This window comes from Salvelinus fontinalis, chromosome 13 (assembly GCF_029448725.1).
Source record: "Salvelinus fontinalis isolate EN_2023a chromosome 13, ASM2944872v1, whole genome shotgun sequence".
In the NCBI taxonomy this organism is placed as follows: domain Eukaryota; kingdom Metazoa; phylum Chordata; class Actinopteri; order Salmoniformes; family Salmonidae; genus Salvelinus; species Salvelinus fontinalis.
In genome coordinates this window covers 48,114,545-48,136,137 of record NC_074677.1, presented here as the reverse complement: position 1 = coordinate 48,136,137, position 21,593 = coordinate 48,114,545, and the positions used below count along the sequence as shown (strand labels likewise).

The 21,593-nt window shown below is 44.1% G+C and overlaps 1 protein-coding gene across 2 annotated transcripts in view; it reads left to right on the top strand.

The window, feature by feature from the left end:
• Positions 1-4,630: 4,630 nt before the first annotated feature.
• The window catches only part of LOC129868828 (roundabout homolog 2-like), a 178,262-nt gene continuing 161,299 nt past the window's right edge, over positions 4,631-21,593 (top strand). For both annotated transcript variants that reach the window (XM_055943107.1, XM_055943106.1), the window contains exon 1: positions 4,631-5,795. In XM_055943107.1, the coding sequence (XP_055799082.1) occupies positions 5,663-5,795 (133 nt within the window). In that variant the 5' untranslated portion in view covers positions 4,631-5,662. The remainder of the gene's footprint in view (positions 5,796-21,593) is intronic.

Here is a 21,593-nt window from a genome sequence, read left to right as displayed (position 1 = left end):
CCTGGCTCCCCATCCACATCAGGGCCATTAACGTTTCTTCTCCATGAGGAGTCTGGATTTACCTCCCTCCCTGACGACTTCCGGAATGCGAACACATTCTGACTGTTCTGATTGGTCCCAGAAACGGCAGATAGCCTAGCGGTTAAGAGTGTTGGGCCAGTAACCGGAAGGTTGCTGGTTTGAATCCCAGAGCCGACTATGTAAATAATCTGCCGATGTGCCCTTGAGCAAGGCACATAACCAGAAATGCTGAACCCTAACGCTGTATAAGAGCGTCTGCTAAATCATGTAAACCGATTTGTTGCGCCAGAGCCGGTGTGGCGATAGTTTCTTGGAACTGATGGCTTCTACAGTTCTGGCTAGACAGAGGACAGCTATGGACAGAAGTGACTGTACATACTGTAACAGGTTAGGAGAACTAACGCAGCAGGTTAGGAGAATTAACGTCGCAGATTAGGACAATTAGGTTAAGGTTAGGAAAGCGTTAGTCTTAGCTAAAATGCTACAGTTGTCCTCTACACTACAACTAAATGGAGCTGTACTCCATCTAGCCACATTGGTAGAAGCCATCAATTCAAGAGAAACCATCAATATCACCGGCCTACATGATGATGTTATCAACTTTGATACTCTGATTGGTTAGATTTGTTTGAGACTATCCAATCGCTAAATAACTTCTTTTGTACGACTACCCTCATTTTTTTGACGTGCACATTTGTGTCCTGCTGGAGGTCATTTTGCAGGGCGCTGGCAGTGCACCTCCTTGCACTAAGGCGGAGGTAGCGGTCCTGCTGCTGGGTTGTTGCCCTCCTACGGCCTCCTCCACATCTCCTAATGTACTGGCCTGTCTCCTGGTAGCACCTCCATGCTCTGGACACTACGCTGACAGACACAGCAAACCTTTTTGCCACAGTTCGCATTGATGTGCCATCCTGGATGAACTGCACTACCTGAGCCACTTGTGTGGGTTGTAGACTCCGTCTCATGCTACCACTAGAGTGAGAGCACCGCCAGCATTCAAAAGTGACCAAAACATCAGCCAGGAAGCATAGGAACTGAGAAGTGGTCTGTGGTCACCACCTGCAGAATCACTCCTGTTTTGGGGGGTGTCTTGCTAATTGCCTATAATTTCCACCTTTTGTCTATTCCATTTGCACAACAGCATGTGCAATTTATTGTCAATCAGTGTTGCTTCCTAAGTGGACAGTTTAATTTCACAGAAGTGTGATTGACTTGGAGTTACATTGTGTTGTTTAAGTGTTCCCTTTATTTTTTTGAGCAGTGTAGATCATTTTGTACCTGTTTCCTCCAGCATCTTCACAGGGTCCTTTGCTGTTGTTCTGGGATTGATTTGCACTTTTGATTGGCACATCTCTAGCAGACTGAACGCGTCTTCTTCCTGAGTGGTGTGACGGCTGCGTGGTCCCATGGTGTTTATACTTGCGTACTATTGTTTGTACAGATGAACGTGGTACCTTCAGGTGTTTGGAAAATGCTCCCAAGGAAGAACCAGACCTGTGGTGGTCTACAATTTTTTTCTGAGGTCTTGGCTGATTTATTTTGATTTTCCCATGATGTCAAGCAAAGAGGCACTGAGTTTGAAGGTAGGCCTTGAACATCCACAGGTACATTTCCAATTGACTCAAATTATGTCAATTAGCCTATAAGAAGCTTCTAAAGCCATGACATAATTTTCTGGAATTTTCCAAGCTGTTTAAAGGCACAGTCAACTTAGTGTATGTAAACTTCTGACCCACTGGAACTGTGATACAGTGAATTATAAGTTAAATAACCTGTCTGTCAACAATTGTTGGGAAAATGACTTGTGTCATGCACAAAGTAGATGTCCTAACCGACCTGCCAAAACTATAGTTTGTTCAAAAGAAATTTGTGGAGTGGTTGAAAAATGATGACTTTTAATGACTCCAACCTAAGTGTATGTAAACTTCCGACTTCAACTTGATGTGCCCTGTATGTGTATATTTACTTTCTGAAACTATCTGCGATTGCTTTATAACTTTTTTGACTTTTAAATTAATGATAGATACTCATTGATTTATTGTTAATCAAAAAAGTGGTGGCATGCCTGCTTTGTTGTTTTTTGACCTGCAGATATCCTCTTTAACTTGGTTCTGGCACAAACATGTTGTTTGTTTGAGCTAGTTTGGTGACTTATGAGTGTGTCAGTATTAGGACTGGATCATAACAGGTTGTTGGAACAGCAGTAAATAGTGGAACCATGTGTGTTGGAAAACTCCCTCTGTGGAACAGCAGTAAATAGTGGAACCATGTGTGTTGGAAAACTCCCTCTGTGGAACAGCAGTAAATAGTGGAACCATGTGTGTTGGAAAACTCCCTCTGTGGAACAGCAGTAAATAGTGGAACCATGTGTATTGGAAAACTCCCTCTATAGAACAGCAGTAAATAGTGGAACCATGTGTGTTGGAAAACTCCTTCTGTGGAACAGCAGTAAATAGTGGAACCATGTGTGTTGGAAAACTCCTTCTATAGAACAGCAGTAAATAGTGGAACCATGTGTGTTGGAAAACTCCCTCTATGGAACAGCAGTAAATAGTGGAACCATGTGTGTTGGAAAACTCCCTCTATGGAACAGCAGTAAATAGTGGAACCATGTGTGTTGGAAAACTCCCTCTATGGAACAGCAGTAAATAGTGGAACCATGTGTGTTGGAAAACTCCCTCTATGGAACAGCAGTAAATAGTGGAACCATGTGTGTTGGAAAACTCCCTCTATGGAAAAGCAGTACTGATCATAATTTAGCCCAGGTGAGACCTTCCCACCTAAGAGAAAACGATTGCAGCGACGCCCTATTGCTTATAGTGACTCAAGTGGCCATTGATTGACACACCTCATGAGGTTCCATGAAGCATTTCAATTACCTAGAAGACATCAATGACTGTGCATCCTACACACACAGTAAAGGTGGTCTCTTTATCAGCTTCATAAAAGTTGATAGTTTTTCAACCACATAAAATTTGCATCCAAGCCAAACTGATATCTTACTAGAAACATGTTGGCTCGTTTTCAAATTTTTTAATTAACTTACAATTTGTCAAACTGAAGTCATTTGCAATGTTTGCATGTAAAATCTTTCCCATATATATTTTTTTATGTTATTGCATTGTGTGTCCGGTCCCTAAACATCTTTGCTGCACAAGAGAAGCAGAGGTGAAAGAGAAAACTTTACTGATGTCATCTAGATTGAAGCATTCATTCTATCGATGGCAAAACTTTACTGATGTCAACTAGATTGAAGCATTCTATTGATGTATGCCGTTTTCTGGTGAGCAACGGTTTATTTACTCTTCTAGGGTAACAAGTAATGATGGTAGAAAATTATAGACTAGTTTAATAAACAACTAGCCTACCAAAATGTTGGAACATAAGAAGAAAACATGTCAAAAAAGAATACCGGCATCTCTGACTGTACAGTGCGGGCCTCAGATTTTCACTTCATCTCTTACAGTCAGGTGGTAACATGAGTTATTAGCAATTGCAGGCAGGTGAACAAACAGCTGATCCGTGCATCACTAACACACACACACACACATTTGCACACGGCCATGCCTCATTAATCTTGCATCTCCTTTTATCTATACTGAACAAAAACATAAAGCAAAATCTAAAGTGTTGGTCCCATGTTTCATGAACTGAAATAAAAGATCCAGAAATGTTCCATACGCACAAAAAGCTTATTTCTCTCAAATTTGGTTACACACCTGTTTTACATACCTTTGCCAAGATAATCCATCCACCTGACAGGTGTGGCATATCAAGAAGCTGCTTAAACAGCATGCTCATTACACAGGTGCACCTTGTGCTGGGAGCAATATAAGGCCACTAAATTGTGTGGTTTTGTCACACAGCACAATGCCACAGATGTCTCAACTTTTGCGGACGCATGCAATTGGCATGCTTCTGCAGGAATGTCCACCAGAGCTGTTTCCCAAGAATAGAATGTTAATTTATCTACAACAAGCCTCCACCAACGTTGTATTAGAGAATTTGGCAGTACGTCCAACCGGATACTGACTGATTTTCTGATCCACCGGCACTACCTTTTGGGGGGGGTATCTGTGACCAACAGATGCATATCTGTTTTCCCAGTGATATGAAATCGATAGATTAGGGCCTAATGAACTGACTTTCTTATATGAACAGTAACTCAATAAAATCTTTGAATTTGTTTTGTTTATATTTTTGTTCAGTGTACATGCAGGGTTCAAATAACCAGGAACAACACATTGACACCTCTGACAGCCTGGTGTCTCTTATTGCAGCTACATTGATCTGAAGATCTGCTATCCCATATTGTTAATTGACATGCTTGGATAAGGGGTGGTGTAAGGGCAAGAGAGAGGAAGAGAGTAATTGTATGTAAAGAGTGTAAGAGGGTAATTGGGTTTCTTGTGATAAACATTCATTTCACTCGCTCAACTCCTGTAACTGTTGTGAAAAAACCTTGCACACCCCAGAGATAGCTAGGAACGTACATCACCCCTCTCCACCCCCTTCCCTCTCCTCTCTTGTCCTTGCCTCCATATCCCTCTACTTCCCCCCCGACTCTCTGAAGTCAGCTCCCTCTCTCCATATCCCCTGCTCTCTCTCTCTCACTCTCTCCACACTGATCTATGACGCTGAGCTGACATAGCCGCGTGGTGAAGCTGTCATCTCTCTCCTCGGAAAGTGTTTTTCTATCGACTGCTGCTTCCAGAGCTGCCTGCCTGCCTGCGTGTGAGGATTAGAGCCGTCTCCGTTACTTCTCTCCTCTCTCCACGCGCCAACCTGACATTCCTCCACACGTCTCAACCATTGGCTTCATGTATCTCTCTCTCACTCTCTTTCCACTGCTCGCTTTACTGTTACACTGTACTCGTGCCTCTCTCACACTCACACACGCTCTCTCATTCTCTCACTCTCCATCCCCTGCGCTCATACCTCTGGACTGGTGTGTTTTCCTCTCCTGCATGGACGTCTCCTCTGAGTAAACACATGGTGGTGAAAGAGCAGGCTTTCACCACCATGAACACCATCAACACCACTGTCTCCATCAGCACCATCACTACCACTATAATCAGCACCAGCTTTACCTGCAGCTGTTTCAGCCTTCAGAGAGAAAGAGAGAAATAGAGAGAGAGAGAGAGATTATGTGTGTGAAACAGAGAACGTGAGGGAGAGCTCCACGCTGTGTGACTCTGCTCAGCCAGCTCTGTCCTCAAGCTGTCCTGTGCAGTGCTGTCTAAGAGGATCCTCTGGAAAGGGACTGCACAACGCTTCTACAGCTCTCTGACGATGTGATTGTGGATACAGCAGCTTTGTCTGCAAGGAGACACAGTCTCTCCATCGCATGGTGGACAGACCCAAGAGAAACAGCCAACTGCCAACTAAGAACAAAGGAAAAGACCTTTATCAACATCAACTTTGGGATACCATGAAAGTGTCTGTAAAGGCACCTGGGAACTGGAACTGATGTGGATGGGACTGAGGGTGTAGCAGACAGAGTGGGACCGTCCCACTCACATCTCCCATGCTCCCCTCCCTGTGATTGGCGAGACTGCTGGGTGGAGACAGTAGTGTCCCACAGTGGAAACTACCCAGAGTGTGTGTGTGAGGAGACCCAGGTGTCAGACTGAGCCCTGAGATGTCACCTAGGACCAGGTGTGGATGTGGATGTGTGTCTGCTTGTGAACTAGCTCTGATTCTCTTCCTGCTCCTGGGAGGACCAGAGGTCAGCCTGCAGGGCAGGGCGCCAGGCAGACACAGGAACAAGGGAGGTAAGTCACACAGAAGTCCAGACGGACTCTGGATCTGTTGACATGTGCGTAAGAGATAATGCTTCTGTTCTAGGCTGTGATGTTTTGAGGATTGCTGATCTGCTGTGAGTTTGTGGTGATGGTGATAAAGTCAGTCAATTGGGAGCAGTGGATCCATTTTCCATCTCCCTCTGATTAGAATATACGCTATGGAATTAAGATTCTTGTTCTGTATCACACCACTGGCATGAATATGAGCCGATGGTCTATGTTTCCTTTCATATCTCTCTGACACTAGTTTCTGTTTACTGTGTTAAAGAGGTTAGTAAGAACATATGGAGGGGTGTGTGGGAAAGCCCTGGTGTCCATGGTTCTGATCATAGTTTTGGACCCCTGCTTTGTATCAAGTTCAAGGATTGCTATGCCTGTGTGTCCTTGAATGATTTTAAAGTCTATACTTGAGCCATTTTGATTCCATAGCAGATGTTGCATAGTGCAGTGGTTGTGCATGATGTTCTCTGAGGTGAGTAGGGTGGACTCTATCTCTTTCAGTCCCTGTGTGTGGCCGTAGCTCCCATGATGCTGGAGTACAGAGGTCTGGCCTGGCAGAGAGAACTCAGTGGGTAACACCCATGTGCTTGTGCCATGTCATGATAGGGACCATGCAGAACAGATGCATTAATAAGAGGCCACACATCTCCCAGCTAACGCCCGGGGCTCTGCCTGGTCTGGTGTCATGTTCCCCAGGGCCACCCCGAAAGCCCTGTGTGGTGCTGCTGATATGGCTTGGACTGCTTCCCTACCACTGTGCCCAATGGCTGAGCAGGGGTGGCAGTGACCCATCCTACCCAGCACCTCTCATCCACCTCACTACCTAATCCTGTTTGTTGGATTAATGCTCCTCTCTTATCTCCCCATTGGCGCTACCACCCACCCCCCCACCCCCCTCCTTTGCCTGGCAGCACAGTGCAGTGCCCGCCTTCAAAGGACCAGTGATGGAACTCACTCTGATCCCCTTAACCAAATTTTCTGTCCGTTTCCTCTCTTTCCTCCCTCTCTTCTTCATGCCCCCCCCCCCCCCCCCCCCCTCACCCCTGCACTCATCCCTCTGCTGGTAGGAGATTAATGTGTATTTAGATGACATTGTTATCCAGGGTGACTTACAAAGCGTTTCTGCAAACTACTGTGTAGCACACAGGTAAATATGTTTAGATGTCTCCAGATAGATTATTATGATTGCCGTGAGCACATGGAAATACACTGAAAACACACACCCTCCAACTTGTTTTGTTGGCTTGTTGAGCAAAGTGTTCCTGAGGTTGGAACCTTCTCTGAGAGCTGTGCACTTCACTATGTCTTCTAGCTACAAGTACTGTACCAATCTATGCAGCCTTCAATAGACAGCTCAGCTCGCTGAGAATGACAGCTCTGATGTTCTCCCTATCTTCCACCCGCTGCTATGGAGAGAGAGAGAGGACTGCTCTTTACCTCAGCCCTCGTGGCAGTGTGGGTGGAGGTAGAGAAACAGAGTAAATGGGGCAGAACCAGGGGAGAATGGCCGGGATGTAAAGGAGGCTATTACTGTGGCTCCTCTGCCCTCCCTGCCTGCTGTAACACTTCATTTTAAGGGGTCGTCGTTACAGTGTTTTTACATATGTAATTACACTCTAACACACATTGTAGTTAATTGTAATAACTAATAGTTGCGCTGTAAAACAGCATGTACAGTTATTGGTGGTAATTGCAGTCTGTAATTACTGAGGTGTAACAACGAATGCTTGTTACCATGCTTGTTACAAAATGGGAAAGTTTCCACTAAATTCACCAATTGAACGTGTTGTTTCTTCTCAGCTGCAATCGATTCAGTAACAACTATCACAGGGTTGTTGTGGACAGATGTGCTGGGTGTCCCGAGATTACATAGGCTCTAATTACCAAGCCGTGAATGCACACTTCAAAAATTCCATTCAATGTTGTTGCTAGCAGTTGCCCCCCAGAAGTGTATCATCTGGGATGACTTGGTTGAGTTTACAAAAACAGATCAGATATAGATCAACCTCGCTGACTGGGGTCTACCATACGTGTGTCATCCTCAAGTTGGAGGATAAACACATAAGTACACCACAGAGTACATGTAAAATCTGTATAATTACAGTGTAATTACTAGGTGTTACACAGGATGTAGCTAGTGTCTTTAGGGGTACATACTTGAAATTTCACATGTGAAACCATGTGTTTTTGGAACACTTGATGATATTTCACATGTGGATTTTCACGTGATCACAAAAACTTTCAAATGTTCATATGTGAATATTTTTCAGTTGCGATTTGACAGGTGATGCCCTGCAAACAAAAATGAGTTGTTGGGATAAAAATACAAGTGCTTGTAATTAAAATACACCGTTTTTTCAACTTAGATATTTGACATAGATGATTACATGTTGTTTGTTCATTTATACAGTAATTATTATTCTACATTTCCTCACCTAGGATTTGAACACACAACCTCTTGGTTCACAGTATTCCAATCATCCTGCTACACCACCATGTCCAGGTCAATGACTCATTTCACCTGTATTACTACACTTTGCACTTCAAAGTAAATCTGAGCTCTGTTAAAAATACACTCAAGAAAACTATTATATTATCATGCTACAGCGTACCACAAATCAATCAATCAATCAAGTTTATTTTACATAGCCCTTCGTACATCAGCTAATATCTCGAAGTGCCGTACAGAAACACAGCCTAAAACCCCAAACAGCAAGCAATGCAGGTGTAGAAGCACGGTGGCTAGGAAAAACTCCCTAGAAAGGCCAAAACCTAGGAAGAAACCTAGAGAGGAACCAGGCTATGAGGGGGGGCCAGTCCTCTTCTGGCTGTGCCGGGTGGAGATTATAACAGAACATGGCCAAGATGTTCAAAATGTTCATAAATGACAAGCATGGTCAAATCCAGTTCAAATCCCAGGTGGGGTCATATTGAAAAGTCACTAAGTGATCATGTCAAATGAAATCATATTGTCATTGATTAAAGATTTGTAAATTATTTTAGCTGAACAGCGTACCACTTACTCTTTAAAAAAAACATAGCATTTCATTCCCTTGCAAAAACAAAGCACATGTGAAATCACATTATCAGTGTTTTCACATGTTGAGCTGAAATGCCCGCATGTGAAAACAAAAGAGTTGGGTAGGTTACTTTCTAAATGTAATCCATTACAGTTACTAGTTACCTGTCCAAAATTGTAATCAGTAATGTAATTTTTGGATTACCCAAACTCAGTAACATAATCTGATTACTTTTAGATTACTTTCCCCTGAAGAGGCATTAGAAGACAAAAATGTATGTTACCAAATGAACGACATCTATTGCAGGATAAATCAATGTTAATGTTTACATAGCTGGCCATATTTGGACGTTACATTTTATTTATGGGTTTGTTATGTAGGCTTCTTCTAACCCATTGCTTTCTACTACATAGAATATTACGATATCTTTATTTAACTAGGCAAGTCAGTTAGGAACAAATTCTTATTTTCAATGACGGCCTAGGAACAGTGGGTTAACTGCCTTGCTCAGGGGCAGAACGAGATATTTTTACCTTGTAAGCTCGGGGATTCGATCTTGCAGCCTTTCGGTTACAAGTCCAAAGCTCTAACCTCTAGGCTACCTGCCGCCACATCAAAATCCAAAGTGTATCAGAATTCCAGTCATTCCAATAAATGTTATACCCCTTGATCTTCAAGAATAGGACTTGGAAATATGGAAGTATATATTAGCCAAATGATTTTACCTGAGCATAAGCCCAAAACTAAGGATTTATTAGCCAGACATACTCTGTTGTCATGGAGGACTGATTGGGCTCATTGATTCGAGTTGAATAAATGCTGCGCTCATGTAATGGCATGCTTTGAGCACTACTGAAAAGTGCTATTTATATTGTGAAAAATGAATGCCATATTCTGCATTTGCTATAGGCCTATTGTTACCCTTTGAGTTGGTGACACTTTGATATCTTGATAATATGCAGCTGTTTAAAGGGCAAATCCACAGATGAAACAATAACAAAATGGTCGCCCCACCTCTGTTTTTGTAAAACGCTGATGGATGGGCCTGGAGAAATGTAACCACTCTCAGATTAATAGACAGAGCTATGGATGCAAGGACCGACCATCCACGATATTCAAATGAAAGTTTTAACCATCCACGATATTCAAATGAACGTTTTAACCATACATTTACGTCATTTAGCAGACGCTCTTATCCAGAGCGACTTACAAATTGGAAAGTTCATACATATTCCACCTGGTCCCCCCGTGGGAATTGAACCCTGGTCCCCCCGTGGGAATTGAACCCACAACCCTGGCGTTGCAAGCGCCATGCTCTACCAACTGAGCCACACGGGACCACAACCATATTATGAAGCTATACAGTGTGTGTTTATATTTACAGTGTTTACAAACATTGGAGTAAAACAAGCTTTCATTTTGGGTTGTCATGGAGAGTGAAAGTTAAACTAACCTCCTTTCTAAGTTATGTTCTTCAAGAATCAATGGAAACATACACTACCGTTCAAAAGTTTGGGGTCACTTAGAAATGTCCTTGTTTTTGAAAGATAAGCACATTTTTTGTCCATTAATTAAAAAAACATAAAATTGATCAGAAAAACAGTGTAGACATTGTTAATGTTGTAAATTACTTTTGTAGCTGTAAATTGCAGATTTTTTATGAAATTTCTACATAGGCGTATAGAGGCCCATTATCAGCAACCATCACTCCTGTGTTCCAATGGCACGTTGTGTTAGCTAATCCAAGTTTAAAAGGCTAATTGATCATTAGAAGACCATTTTGCAATTATGTTAGCACAGCTGAAAACTGTTGTCCTGATTAAAGAAGCAATAAAACTGTCCTTCTTTAGACTAGTTGAGTATCTGGAGCATCAGCATTTGTGGGTTTGATTACAGGCTCAAAATGGCCAGAAACAAAGACTCTCTTCTGAAACTCGTCAGTCTATTCTTTTTCTGAGACATGAAGGCTATTCCATGCGAGAAATTGCCAAGAAACTGAAGATCTCGTACAATGCTGTGTACTACTCCCTAAACAGAACAGCGCAAACTGGCTCTTACCAGAATAGAAAGAGGAGTGGGAGGCCCCGGTGCACAACTGAGGAAGAGGACAAGTACATTAGAGTGTCTAGTTTGAGAAACAGATGCCTCACAAGTCCTCAACTGGCAGCTTCCTTAAACAGTACCCGCAGAACACCAGTCTCAATGTCAACAGTGAAGAGGCGACTCCGGGATGCTGGCCTTCTAGGCATAGTTCCTCTGTCCAGTGTCTGTGTTCTTTTGCCCATCTTAATCTTTTATTTTTATTGGCCAGACTGAGATATGGCTTTTTCTTTGCAACTCTGCCTAGAAGGCCAGCATCCCGGAGTCGCCTCTTCACTGTTGACGTTAAGACTGGTGTTTTGTGGGTACTATTTAATGAAGCTGCACCATTGATTCTTGAAGAATATAACTTAGTTAGAAGTTAGTTCATGAGGTTGTTTCATCCATTTTTGGACTTATAAATGATATATTTAAAATATATATATTTAGCAATCGCCCCTTTAAGTCTATCACAAGTTTGCTAGTTTGAGCATGTGTCCATTAGGCCTCTGGATTTTTTTTTATCAGCATGAATTAGATTCAGCAATAAAACCCCTGCTTTTATTCCATAGGCTGGGATCCGCACTATACAGCGGTTGCAAGAGCACATTTTTCACTGGCTGTCCACTGGTTTCAAAAACAAAGATTTATAGGCAGCTTAAACTTCTTGAATTCAACCATTATTGGGTTCAAATACACCTTTAGATTTGAGAACAGGCATCCACAACAACCACAATCCGTAAAGCGCATATAGCTAAATGAGAGAGCAGCAGTGTGATTCACATCAATGCACTATGTAGATATCAATAATAAGTTATTTCCGTATCACCGTAGACTACACCACTTCTGTCATCCTTACCTCCAAGCGTTTATTCAAGTTGGATAATCTTTGAATGTTGACAGCAGTCGCACCATTTGAAGACATAGCTTGGACTGTAGCCTACAAAAGCCTTTTCGTGCTCTTTTCCCACAATCCATCAAACACATCTGACGTGTCATCATAGTGTTCTCTGACTTGTGGTCAGACTCGCTCAGGTGGAACAAACTTAAACTTGAGACTTTTTCGATGCTGATTTGAATGTCATTGAGAAAACAGAGAAGTGTCAAATGTTTTTTTTTGTAAACATCCTTTCTGAATTTAAAAGTAATGTTTGAAGTAATCATTTCGTTTTTCAAAAGCATCTTTAATCTCATTACAATATCTTTGCTGGTAACATAACAGATTACAGTTACCGTTTTTTTTGGAATCCGTTACTCCCCAACCCTGTTCACATGTGAAACCATGTGTTCGTATGTATTAAATGTACACCACCTGTTCACAAGTGAGGAGGAAAACATATTTTAAGGAAATTTTGCCTTAACTTGATATAAGATGAAGTGAAATTCATGCGGTTTTTCTGTAAGGGACACCGGCGGAAGCTTGGCCTCGGCTAATAGCAGATCCCCCTTCTGCTCCCCTTGCCTCCCCGGAGACTGACTTACTGAGAGGGGCCTACATGGAGGTAGAGGGACAGAGGAAGAGAGAGGTGGGCGAGGTGAGAAAGGAAGAGTTAGGATGTGGGAACAACAACACTAGATAATGATAACTGTAACAACATAGTTATGAAATACGATGGTCTGAATCATGAAGAGGTTTGCATAAATCATCCAAGTCAATAGGAGATTTTTGCATGAAACTTGTGTTGCAAGCGATTTCGAGTCCTAAGTATGCACATAATGCAAAGTTAGTGAATTATGTATAGTTAAGTGTTTCTTTTTGATATAGTTCTCTGTGCAGTCTCTAAAGCACTGATATTTTGATCTGACATAAAAGCAGTTAAAACCTCTCTAGAGTACGTGAGACGGTAACGTCCCACCTCTTCAACAGCCAGTGAAACTGCAGGGCGCCAAATTCAAAACAACAGAAATCCCATAATTAAAATTCCTCAAACATACATGTATTTTACACTATTTTAAAGATACACTTGTTGTAAATCTAGCCACAGTGTCCGATTTCAAAAAGGCTTTACGACGAAAGCAAACCAAACGATTATGTTAGGTGAGTGCCTATTCACAGAATAACACAGCCATTTTGCCAGCCAAAGAGAGGAGTCACAAAAAGCAGAAATAGAGATAAAATGAATCACTAAACTTTGATGATCTTCATCAGATGACACTCGTAGGACTTCATGTTACACAATACATGTATGTTTTGTTCGGTAAAGTTCATATTTATATCCAAAAATCTAAGTTTACATTGGCGCTTTCTGTTCAGAAGTTCCAAAACATCCTTTGATTTTGCAGAGAGCCACATCAATTTACAGGAATACTCATAATAAACATTGCTAAAAGATACAACTGTTATGCATGGGATTTTAGATGCACTTCTCCTTAATGCAACCGCTGTGTCAAATTTCAAAAAAGCTTTACGGATAAAGCACACCATGCAATAATCTGAGTCGGCGCTCAGAGCCCAATCAAGACACAAATATATCCACCATATTGTGCAGTCAACATGTCAGAAATAACATTATGAACATTCACTTACCTTTGATGTTCTTCATCAGAATGCACTCCCAGGAATCCCAGTTCAACAATACATTTTTGTTTTATTCGATAATATCCATCATTTATGTCCAAATCCCTCCTTGTTGTTCTAGAGTTCAGTACACTTTCCAAACTCACGACTTGCGGGCAAGTCCAGCGGAAAGTACGGACGAAAAGTTTAAAAAGTTATATTACAGTCCGTAAAAACATGACAAACAAAGTATTGAATCAATCTTTAGGATGTTTTTAACATAATTCTTCAATAATGTTCCAACCGGAGAATTCCTTTGTCTTCAGAAAAGCAAATGGAACGGGAGCGAACTCTCACGTGAACGCGCATGATCAGAGCATGGTCAACTCATGGCTGCTGGCAGACCTCTGACTCATTCCCCTCTCATTTGCCCCCTCTTCACAGTAGAAGCATCAGACAAGGTTCTAAAGACTGTTGACATCTAGTGGAAGCCTTAGGAAGTGCAACATTACCAATATCCCACTGTATCTTCAATAGGAGCTGAGTTGAAAATCGACCAACCTCAGATTTCCCAGTTCCTGGTTGGATTTTTTCTCAGGTTTTTGCCTGCCATATGAGTTCTGTTATACTCACAGACATCATTAAAACAGTTTTAGAAACGTCAGAGTATTTTCTATCCAAATATACTAATACTATGCATTTTCTAGCTTTTATGGCTTTGTAGCAGGCTGTTTACTCTGGGCATGCTTTTCATCTGGACGTGAAAATACTGCCCCCTACCCCAAAGAAGTTTAAGACCTGGGAAGGATTTTCCAGAGAACAAAACAATCAGGCCTATCTTATTACACATTGGTCATTACATTTGAGTAATGCAAAGATAAATCATTGTTATTATATATTATGGGAAATATCTGTGGTCAGTGAATAATCATTTGCATTGTGTAGCATGAAATGTGTATTCCATATACCTGAGCGGGATGTGGTATCAAGGCGGTGGAATCGAACCCTACTGTATCTCAGTCCATATCTTTCTCCACCACTCTGTTAGAGTCTGGCCTGGAGGGCAGCATTACAAACATGCTTGCCAACAGTAGATGAGGGCCAAACAGAATCTCCCCTGATCTTCTCTGATGTTTTAAAATCATAAACAGCAGTATTATTTCTGAGTAATTCTATGAATACAGTACATTTATAGAACTCCTGCCAACATTGGAGATGAAATAGTAGAACATCTCATTTACATTTACATTACATTTAAGTCATTTAGCAGACGCTCTTATCCAGAGTGCCCTTGTTTGGGTGTAGGGCCTGATCAGAGCCTGGAGGTACTGAGGTGCCGTTCCCCTCACAGCTCCGTAGGCAAGCACCATGGTCTTGTAGCGGATGCGAGCTTCAACTGGAAGCCAGTGGAGAGAGCGGAGGAGCGGGGTGACGTAAGAGAACTTGGGAAGGTTGAACACCAGACGGGCTGCGGCGTTCTGGATGAGTTGTAGGGGTTTAATGGCACAGGCAGGGAGCCCAGCCAACAGCGAGTTGCAGTAATCCAGACGGGAGATGACAAGTGCCTGGATTAGGACCTGCGCCGCTTCCTGTGTGAGGCAGGGTCGTACTCTGCGGATGTTGTAGAGCATGAACCTACAGGAACGGGCCACCGCCTTGATGTTAGTTGAGAACGACAGGGTGTTGTCCAGGATCACGCCAAGGTTCTTAGCGCTCTAGGAGGAGGACACATTGGAGTTGTCAACCGTGATGGCGAGATCATGGAACGGGCAGTCCTTCCCCGGGAGGAAGAGCAGCTCCGTCTTGCCGAGGTTCAGCTTGAGGTGGTGATGCGTCATCCACACTGATATGTCTGCCAGACATGCAGAGATGCGATTTGCCGCCTGGTCATCAGAAGGGGGAAAGGAGAAGATTAATTGTGTGTCGTCTGCATAGCAATGATAGGAGAGACCATGTGAGGTTATGACAGAGCCAAGTGACTTGGTGTATAGCGAGAATAGGAGAGGGCCTAGAACAGAGCCCTGGGGGACACCAGTGGTGAGAGCGCGTGGTGAGGAGACAGATTCTCGCCACGCCACCTGGTAGGAGCGACCTGTCAGGTAGGACGCAATCCAAGCGTGGGCCGCGCCGGAGATGCCCAACTCGGAGAGGGTGGAGAGGAGGATCTGATGGTTCACAGTGTCGAAGGCAGCCGATAGGTCTAGAAGGATGAGAGCAGAGGAGAGAGAGTTAGCTTTAGCAGTGCGGAGCGCCTCCGTGATACAGAGAAGAGCAGTCTCAGTTGAATGACTAGTCTTGAAACCTGACTGATTTGGATCAAGAAGGTCATTCTGAGAGAGATAGCTGGAGAGCTGGCCAAGGACGGCACGTTCAAGAGTTTTGGAGAGAAAAGAAAGAAGGGATACTGGTCTGTAGTTGTTGACATCGGAGGGATCGAGTGTAGGTTTTTTCAGAAGGGGTGCAACTCTCGCTCTCTTGAAGACGGAAGGGACGTAGCCAGTGGTCAGGGATGAGTTGATGAGCGAGGTGAGGTAAGGGAGAAGGTCTCCGGAAATGGTCTGGAGAAGAGAGGAGGGGATAGGGTCAAGCGGGCAGGTTGTTGGGCGGCCGGCCGTCACAAGACGCGAGATTTCATCTGGAGAGAGAGGGGAGAAAGAGGTCAGAGCAAAGGGTAGGGCAGTGTGAGCAGAACCAGCGATGTCGTTTGACTTAGCAAACGAGGATCGGATGTCGTCGACCTTCTTTTCAAAATGGTTGACGAAGTCATCTGCAGAGAGGGAGGAGGGGGGGGGGGGAGGGGGAGGAGGATTCAGGAGGGAGGAGAAGGTGGCAAAGAGCTTCCTAGGGTTAGAGGCAGATGCTTGGAATTTAGAGTGGTAGAAAGTGGCTTTAGCAGCAGAGACAGAAGAGGAAAATGTAGAGAGGAGGGAGTGAAAGGATGCCAGGTCCGCAGGGAGGCGAGTTTTCCTCCATTTCCGCTCGGCTGCCCGGAGCCCTGTTCTGTGAGCTCGCAATGAGTCGTCGAGCCACGGAGCGGGAGGGGAGGACCGAGCCGGCCTGGAGGATAGGGGACATAGAGAGTCAAAGGATGCAGAAAGGGAGGAGAGGAGGGTTGAGGAGGCAGAATCAGGAGATAGGTTGGAGAAGGTTTGAGCAGAGGGGAGAGATGATAGGATGGAAGAGGAGAGAGTAGCGGGGGAGAGAGAGCGAAGGTTGGGACGGCGCGATACCATCCGAGTAGGGGCAGTGTGGGAAGTGTTGGATGAGAGCGAGAGGGAAAAGGATACAAGGTAGTGGTCGGAGACTTGGAGGGGAGTTGCAATGTGGTTAGTGGAAGAACAGCATCTAGTAAAGATGAGGTCAAGCGTATTGCCTGCCTTGTGAGTAGGGGGGGAAGGTGAGAGGGTGAGGTCAAAAGAGGAGAGGAGTGGAAAGAAGGAGGCAGAGAGGAATGAGTCAAAGGTAGACGTGGGGAGGTTAAAGTCGCCCAGAACTGTGAGAGGTGAGCCGTCCTCAGGAAAGGAGCTTATCAAGGCATCAAGCTCATTGATGAACTCTCCGAGGGAACCTGGAGGGCGATAAATGATAAGGATGTTAAGCTTGAAAGGGCTGGTAACTGTGACAGCATGGAATTCAAAGGAGGCAATAGACAGATGGGTAAGGGGAGAAAGAGAGAAAGACCACTTGGGAGAGATGAGGATCCCGGTGCCACCACCCCGCTGACCAGCTGCTCTCGGGGTGTGCGAGAACACGTGGGCGGACGAAGAGAGAGCAGTAGGAGTAGCAGTGTTATCTGTGGTGATCCATGTTTCCGTCAGTGCCAAGAAGTCGAGGGACTGGAGGGAGGCATAGGCTGAGATGAACTCTGCCTTGTTGGCCGCAGATCGGCAGTTCCAGAGGCTACCGGAGACCTGGAACTCCACGTGGGTCGTGCGCGCTGGGACCACTAGATTAGGGTGGCCGCGGCCACGCGGTGTGAAGCGTTTGTATGGTCTGTGCAGAGAGGAGAGAACAGGGATAGACAGACACATAGTTGACAGGCTACAGGAGAGGCTACGCTAATGCAAAGGAGATTGGAATGACAAGTGGACAACACGTCTCGAATGTTCAAAAAGTTAAGCTTACGTAGCAAGAATCTTATTGACTAAAATGATTAAAATGATACAGTACTGCTGAAGTAGGCTAGTTGGCAGTGGCTGCGTTGTTGACACTACACTAATCAAGTCGTTCCGTTGAGTGTAATAGTTTCTACAGTGCTGCTACAGTGCTGCTATTCGGTGGCTGGCTGGCTAGCTAGCAGTGTTGATTACGTTACGTTGCGTTAAAAGAACGACAATAGCTGGCTAGCTAACCTAGAAAATCGCTCTAGACTACACAATTATCTTTGATACAAAGACGGCTATGTAGCTAGCTATGTAGCTAGCTACGATCAAACAAATCAAACCGTTGTACTGTAATGAAATGAAATGAAAATGTGATACTACCTGTGGAGCGAAGCGGAATGCGACCGGGTTGTTGAGTGCGGAAGTTCTATTCGGTAGACGTTGGCTAGCTGTTGGCTGGCTAGCAGTGTTTCCTACGTTAAGGACGACAAATAGCTGGCTAGCTAACCTCGGTAAATTAAGATAATCACTCTAAAACTACACTCTGAACTACCCAATTATCTTGGATACGAAGACAGCAAAGACAACTATGTAGCTAGCTAACACTACACTAATCAAGTCGTTCCGTTGAGTGTAATAGTTTCTACAGTGCTGCTATTCGGTAGACGGTGGACGTTTGCTACCTGGCTAGCTGGCTAGCTGCTGGGCAGATAGCAGTGTAGACTGCGTTCGGACGACGAAATACGATAATTACGCAATTATCTTTGATACAAAGACGGCTATGTAGCTAGCTAAGAAGAAGTTGCTAAGATTAGACAAATCAAACCGTTGTACTATAATGAAATGTAATGAAATGTAATGAAAAGTTATACTACTATTCGGTAGACGGTGGACGTTTGCTAGCTGGCTAGCTGGCTAGCTGCTGGGCAGATAGCAGTGTGGACTACGATACGACGACAAAATACGATAATTACGCAATTATCTTTGATACAAAGACGGCTATGTATAGTGTTCACCATGTTGACCGGCTGGATGTGGTGTTGCTCTGGTGCAGTTCCTTGCTCTGAGTATGATGAGCATGATGTAGTAACACTATGCCAAGCTCCATCTTCACTGTGCTTCTTTATGGCCGTCGTGATAGGAGTCGTTGTTATGAGTTAAGAGCCAATCTGACCCCGGTGTGATGACCTGGCCCTTCCCTCGGGAGGGTCTCATGGCTAGCAGAGTCCAGTTATCATAGTAACATGATGGGATTGACTAGTTAGCCATACCTTTCTCTCACCTCCTCAACCCCATCCTCCCGTATCCCTCCAACTCCTGGTAATCCTAATGTTACAGCTGCCAAAAACAAATAGAGCACACAAAGCCAACAAGCATCATTCTCTGTTCTTGGATCTGAATCAACTCAACCACAAAAGAGAAGAAAAAGCGAGAAAAAGACTGCTCATGACCCATCCAGAAACATTGGGGAAAAAATTGAAAGGTGGAAGAGTGATGCCAAAATGGCTACCGGTCTCATGGACTGGTAACGTTAGGTAAGTGTTGGGTTGTGTATTTAGCCTGCTAGCTAAATTAGCTGCTAACCAATGTTCAAGCTAGCTAACAAGGCTACTTAGCTAGCTAGAATATTCTGTATTCGGACTGTTTTGTACTCAAAGGAATCTAACGATAGCATCATGTAGCTACACTGCATAAACCCCACAAGATGCCCAATGCCTTAATTTCAACTAGCATTAGCTAGCTAAAGCTAGATATGCAAATTATTGACATTATAGTGTGTTTAGTTTCTAGACGATAATGCTAGCTAGCTAGGTGGTCGACAGCATTTTCATTCCTGGACCACCGTAAAATATGCATATGGCTATAACATTCGGTACAGCAACATCACACACACATGTATTTCTCAGGGAGATACTGGTGGAGACAGTTTGAGACAGTCTGTCACCATTTCCTGCTCGTCCACCCCTCCTTCTCCAACTCCCACTCCTCCTCCTCACCAACACTGTCATCGCTCAGCTGTAGTTGTTAATTAGCCCCCTCTGCCCAGTCTGTGTGTAGGCCTAATGAGGATGGACAGGTCTCAGATCAGTAGAAGTGACAGTTAGGGACTGCCGGGTGTGTATGTTCGACATTACTGCCCGCGATCCATGCCTCCATGTCCATCATGTCCTCACTGACCTCACAAAACAAATAGCCCCAGTGGTTGGCTAGCTGCTCAGTGACATGCTCTTTGTGTAATTTTAGTCAAACTGTGGAGGCAGCATGGCTGATGGCCTTTACTATTCACACTGATGTGACAGTGGCAGGAGATAATTATGCCATGACATCAAAACAGAACTGTTTGTGTGTGCATGTATTTCCTGTTTTGGTGGCCCATTTTTCTGCCCTGCTGCTGAAAAGGGGGATGACACATGATATACATGTGCTACTCATCTTGCATAAATCACTGTAAAGGACTAGAATATGATGTGAGCCTGTGCCAGTGTCATCAGCGGCTTGTTCTGTTGAAGGTTGTAGTTCTGCACACCTGGCGTTGTCCATGGTCTAGAGCAGAGTGAATCATCTCTAGCTGGGATCTATTTTCCTCTGTCACCCATTCCACTCAAACTCATTGTGCACATCTGTCACTATATCTATGATTAGTCAACAACCTGATATCTTACCCAACCAGATGTGGCTTGAATGACCAAAATTCAACCAACATGGCCGATCCAAGAGAAGTAGGTTCCATAGCTTTAGCCTCAGACATACTGTACTTCAGCATCTGCTTTGAGCCCAGCAGAGGTCAGGTGAGCAGGTTAAAGCATATTGAGGATAAAACATGAAGATGAACGTGTCTATTTATTCCATGCAGGGCTGTAATCTGGCTGTCGTCAGGGTAACCTTGACCATCCTAATGGAGGACCTCTAAATGAGGGACTAACTCACACAGCCCCGCTACACGTTGTCAGGCCACATTTGTCTGCGACTCGCCTCCTCAGCCACAACCTTATCATGTTGCATCACCCAGTTTATTGTCTGCTTCATCATACTCAGATCGGCTGTGTGCACAGGCCCCTATCTCTGAATATGTAATGGCTGGGACTGGTTCTCTCTCTACAACTTATGCAGGGAATGTCAATGAGACCCGGACCTCTTTGAGGATGGCCCCAGTAGTATCTGTCCCAGCATGCCATGCTCTGCTATCCAGCTGTGAAAAGAAAGCAGGCTCAGGCACTAAGATAGGGCTCTACCTGTGCAGAATAGATGCCCCTTGCCCTTCCAGTCTCCAAAGTGCCATTTTGGGTGGTGGTAGAATTCCCCACATTTTGTGGGGGGGGGGGTGTATAAATATTTTGTCATTGTTGTTCTGGATCCACTGCACGCTACTGCCCGCAAGTCTACGTGACATATTCAAGTTTGCCACCCGCCACCCTGTCCATTGGTTGTGCCTGTTGATCTGCCCTGTACAGGCCTCATGTGGACCCAGTCGTGCCTGTTTCCAATCTGTCCTGTATGGAGAATGCACTCGACAGGTATACATACATCATCCAGCAGCTTGAGAGCTGCGGTCACCGGTCGAGTGTGTGTAGCTAGCAACCTAGTTAAAATATAACAGTACTGCCACAGCAGCATAACATTTGTTTAACATTTGATAACGCTTGATTTAGCCTGCATCATTTTCAATATTCGGTCTGGCTGGCTTAGAGAGGCAGAAAGACATAGAGGGGACCAGTCCACCCCTTCTTCAGTCGGGGGTTGCACATGTGTGTCATTGCTAACCACCATATACTAAAATATCCACACAAGACACTAGCCAGACAGCCATATATCATGAGTTAGAAGATTAGGACTACTCTACTATCTGATAAGAGCATTGGAGATAAATCACAATCAGTAAAACAAATCGAGCTAGTTAACTAGCAGATTTACATCAATCATCAACATCAATGATCAGCTGATAGCCCAACTTCTTTTCCTTATGTCAATCATGTGTTTAGGAGACACTGTAGTTAGCTTTCTTATAATTTGATGATGATGATGATGATCAGTGAGTGTGTTTTTGCATAAATAAATAGGGCTATGCTCA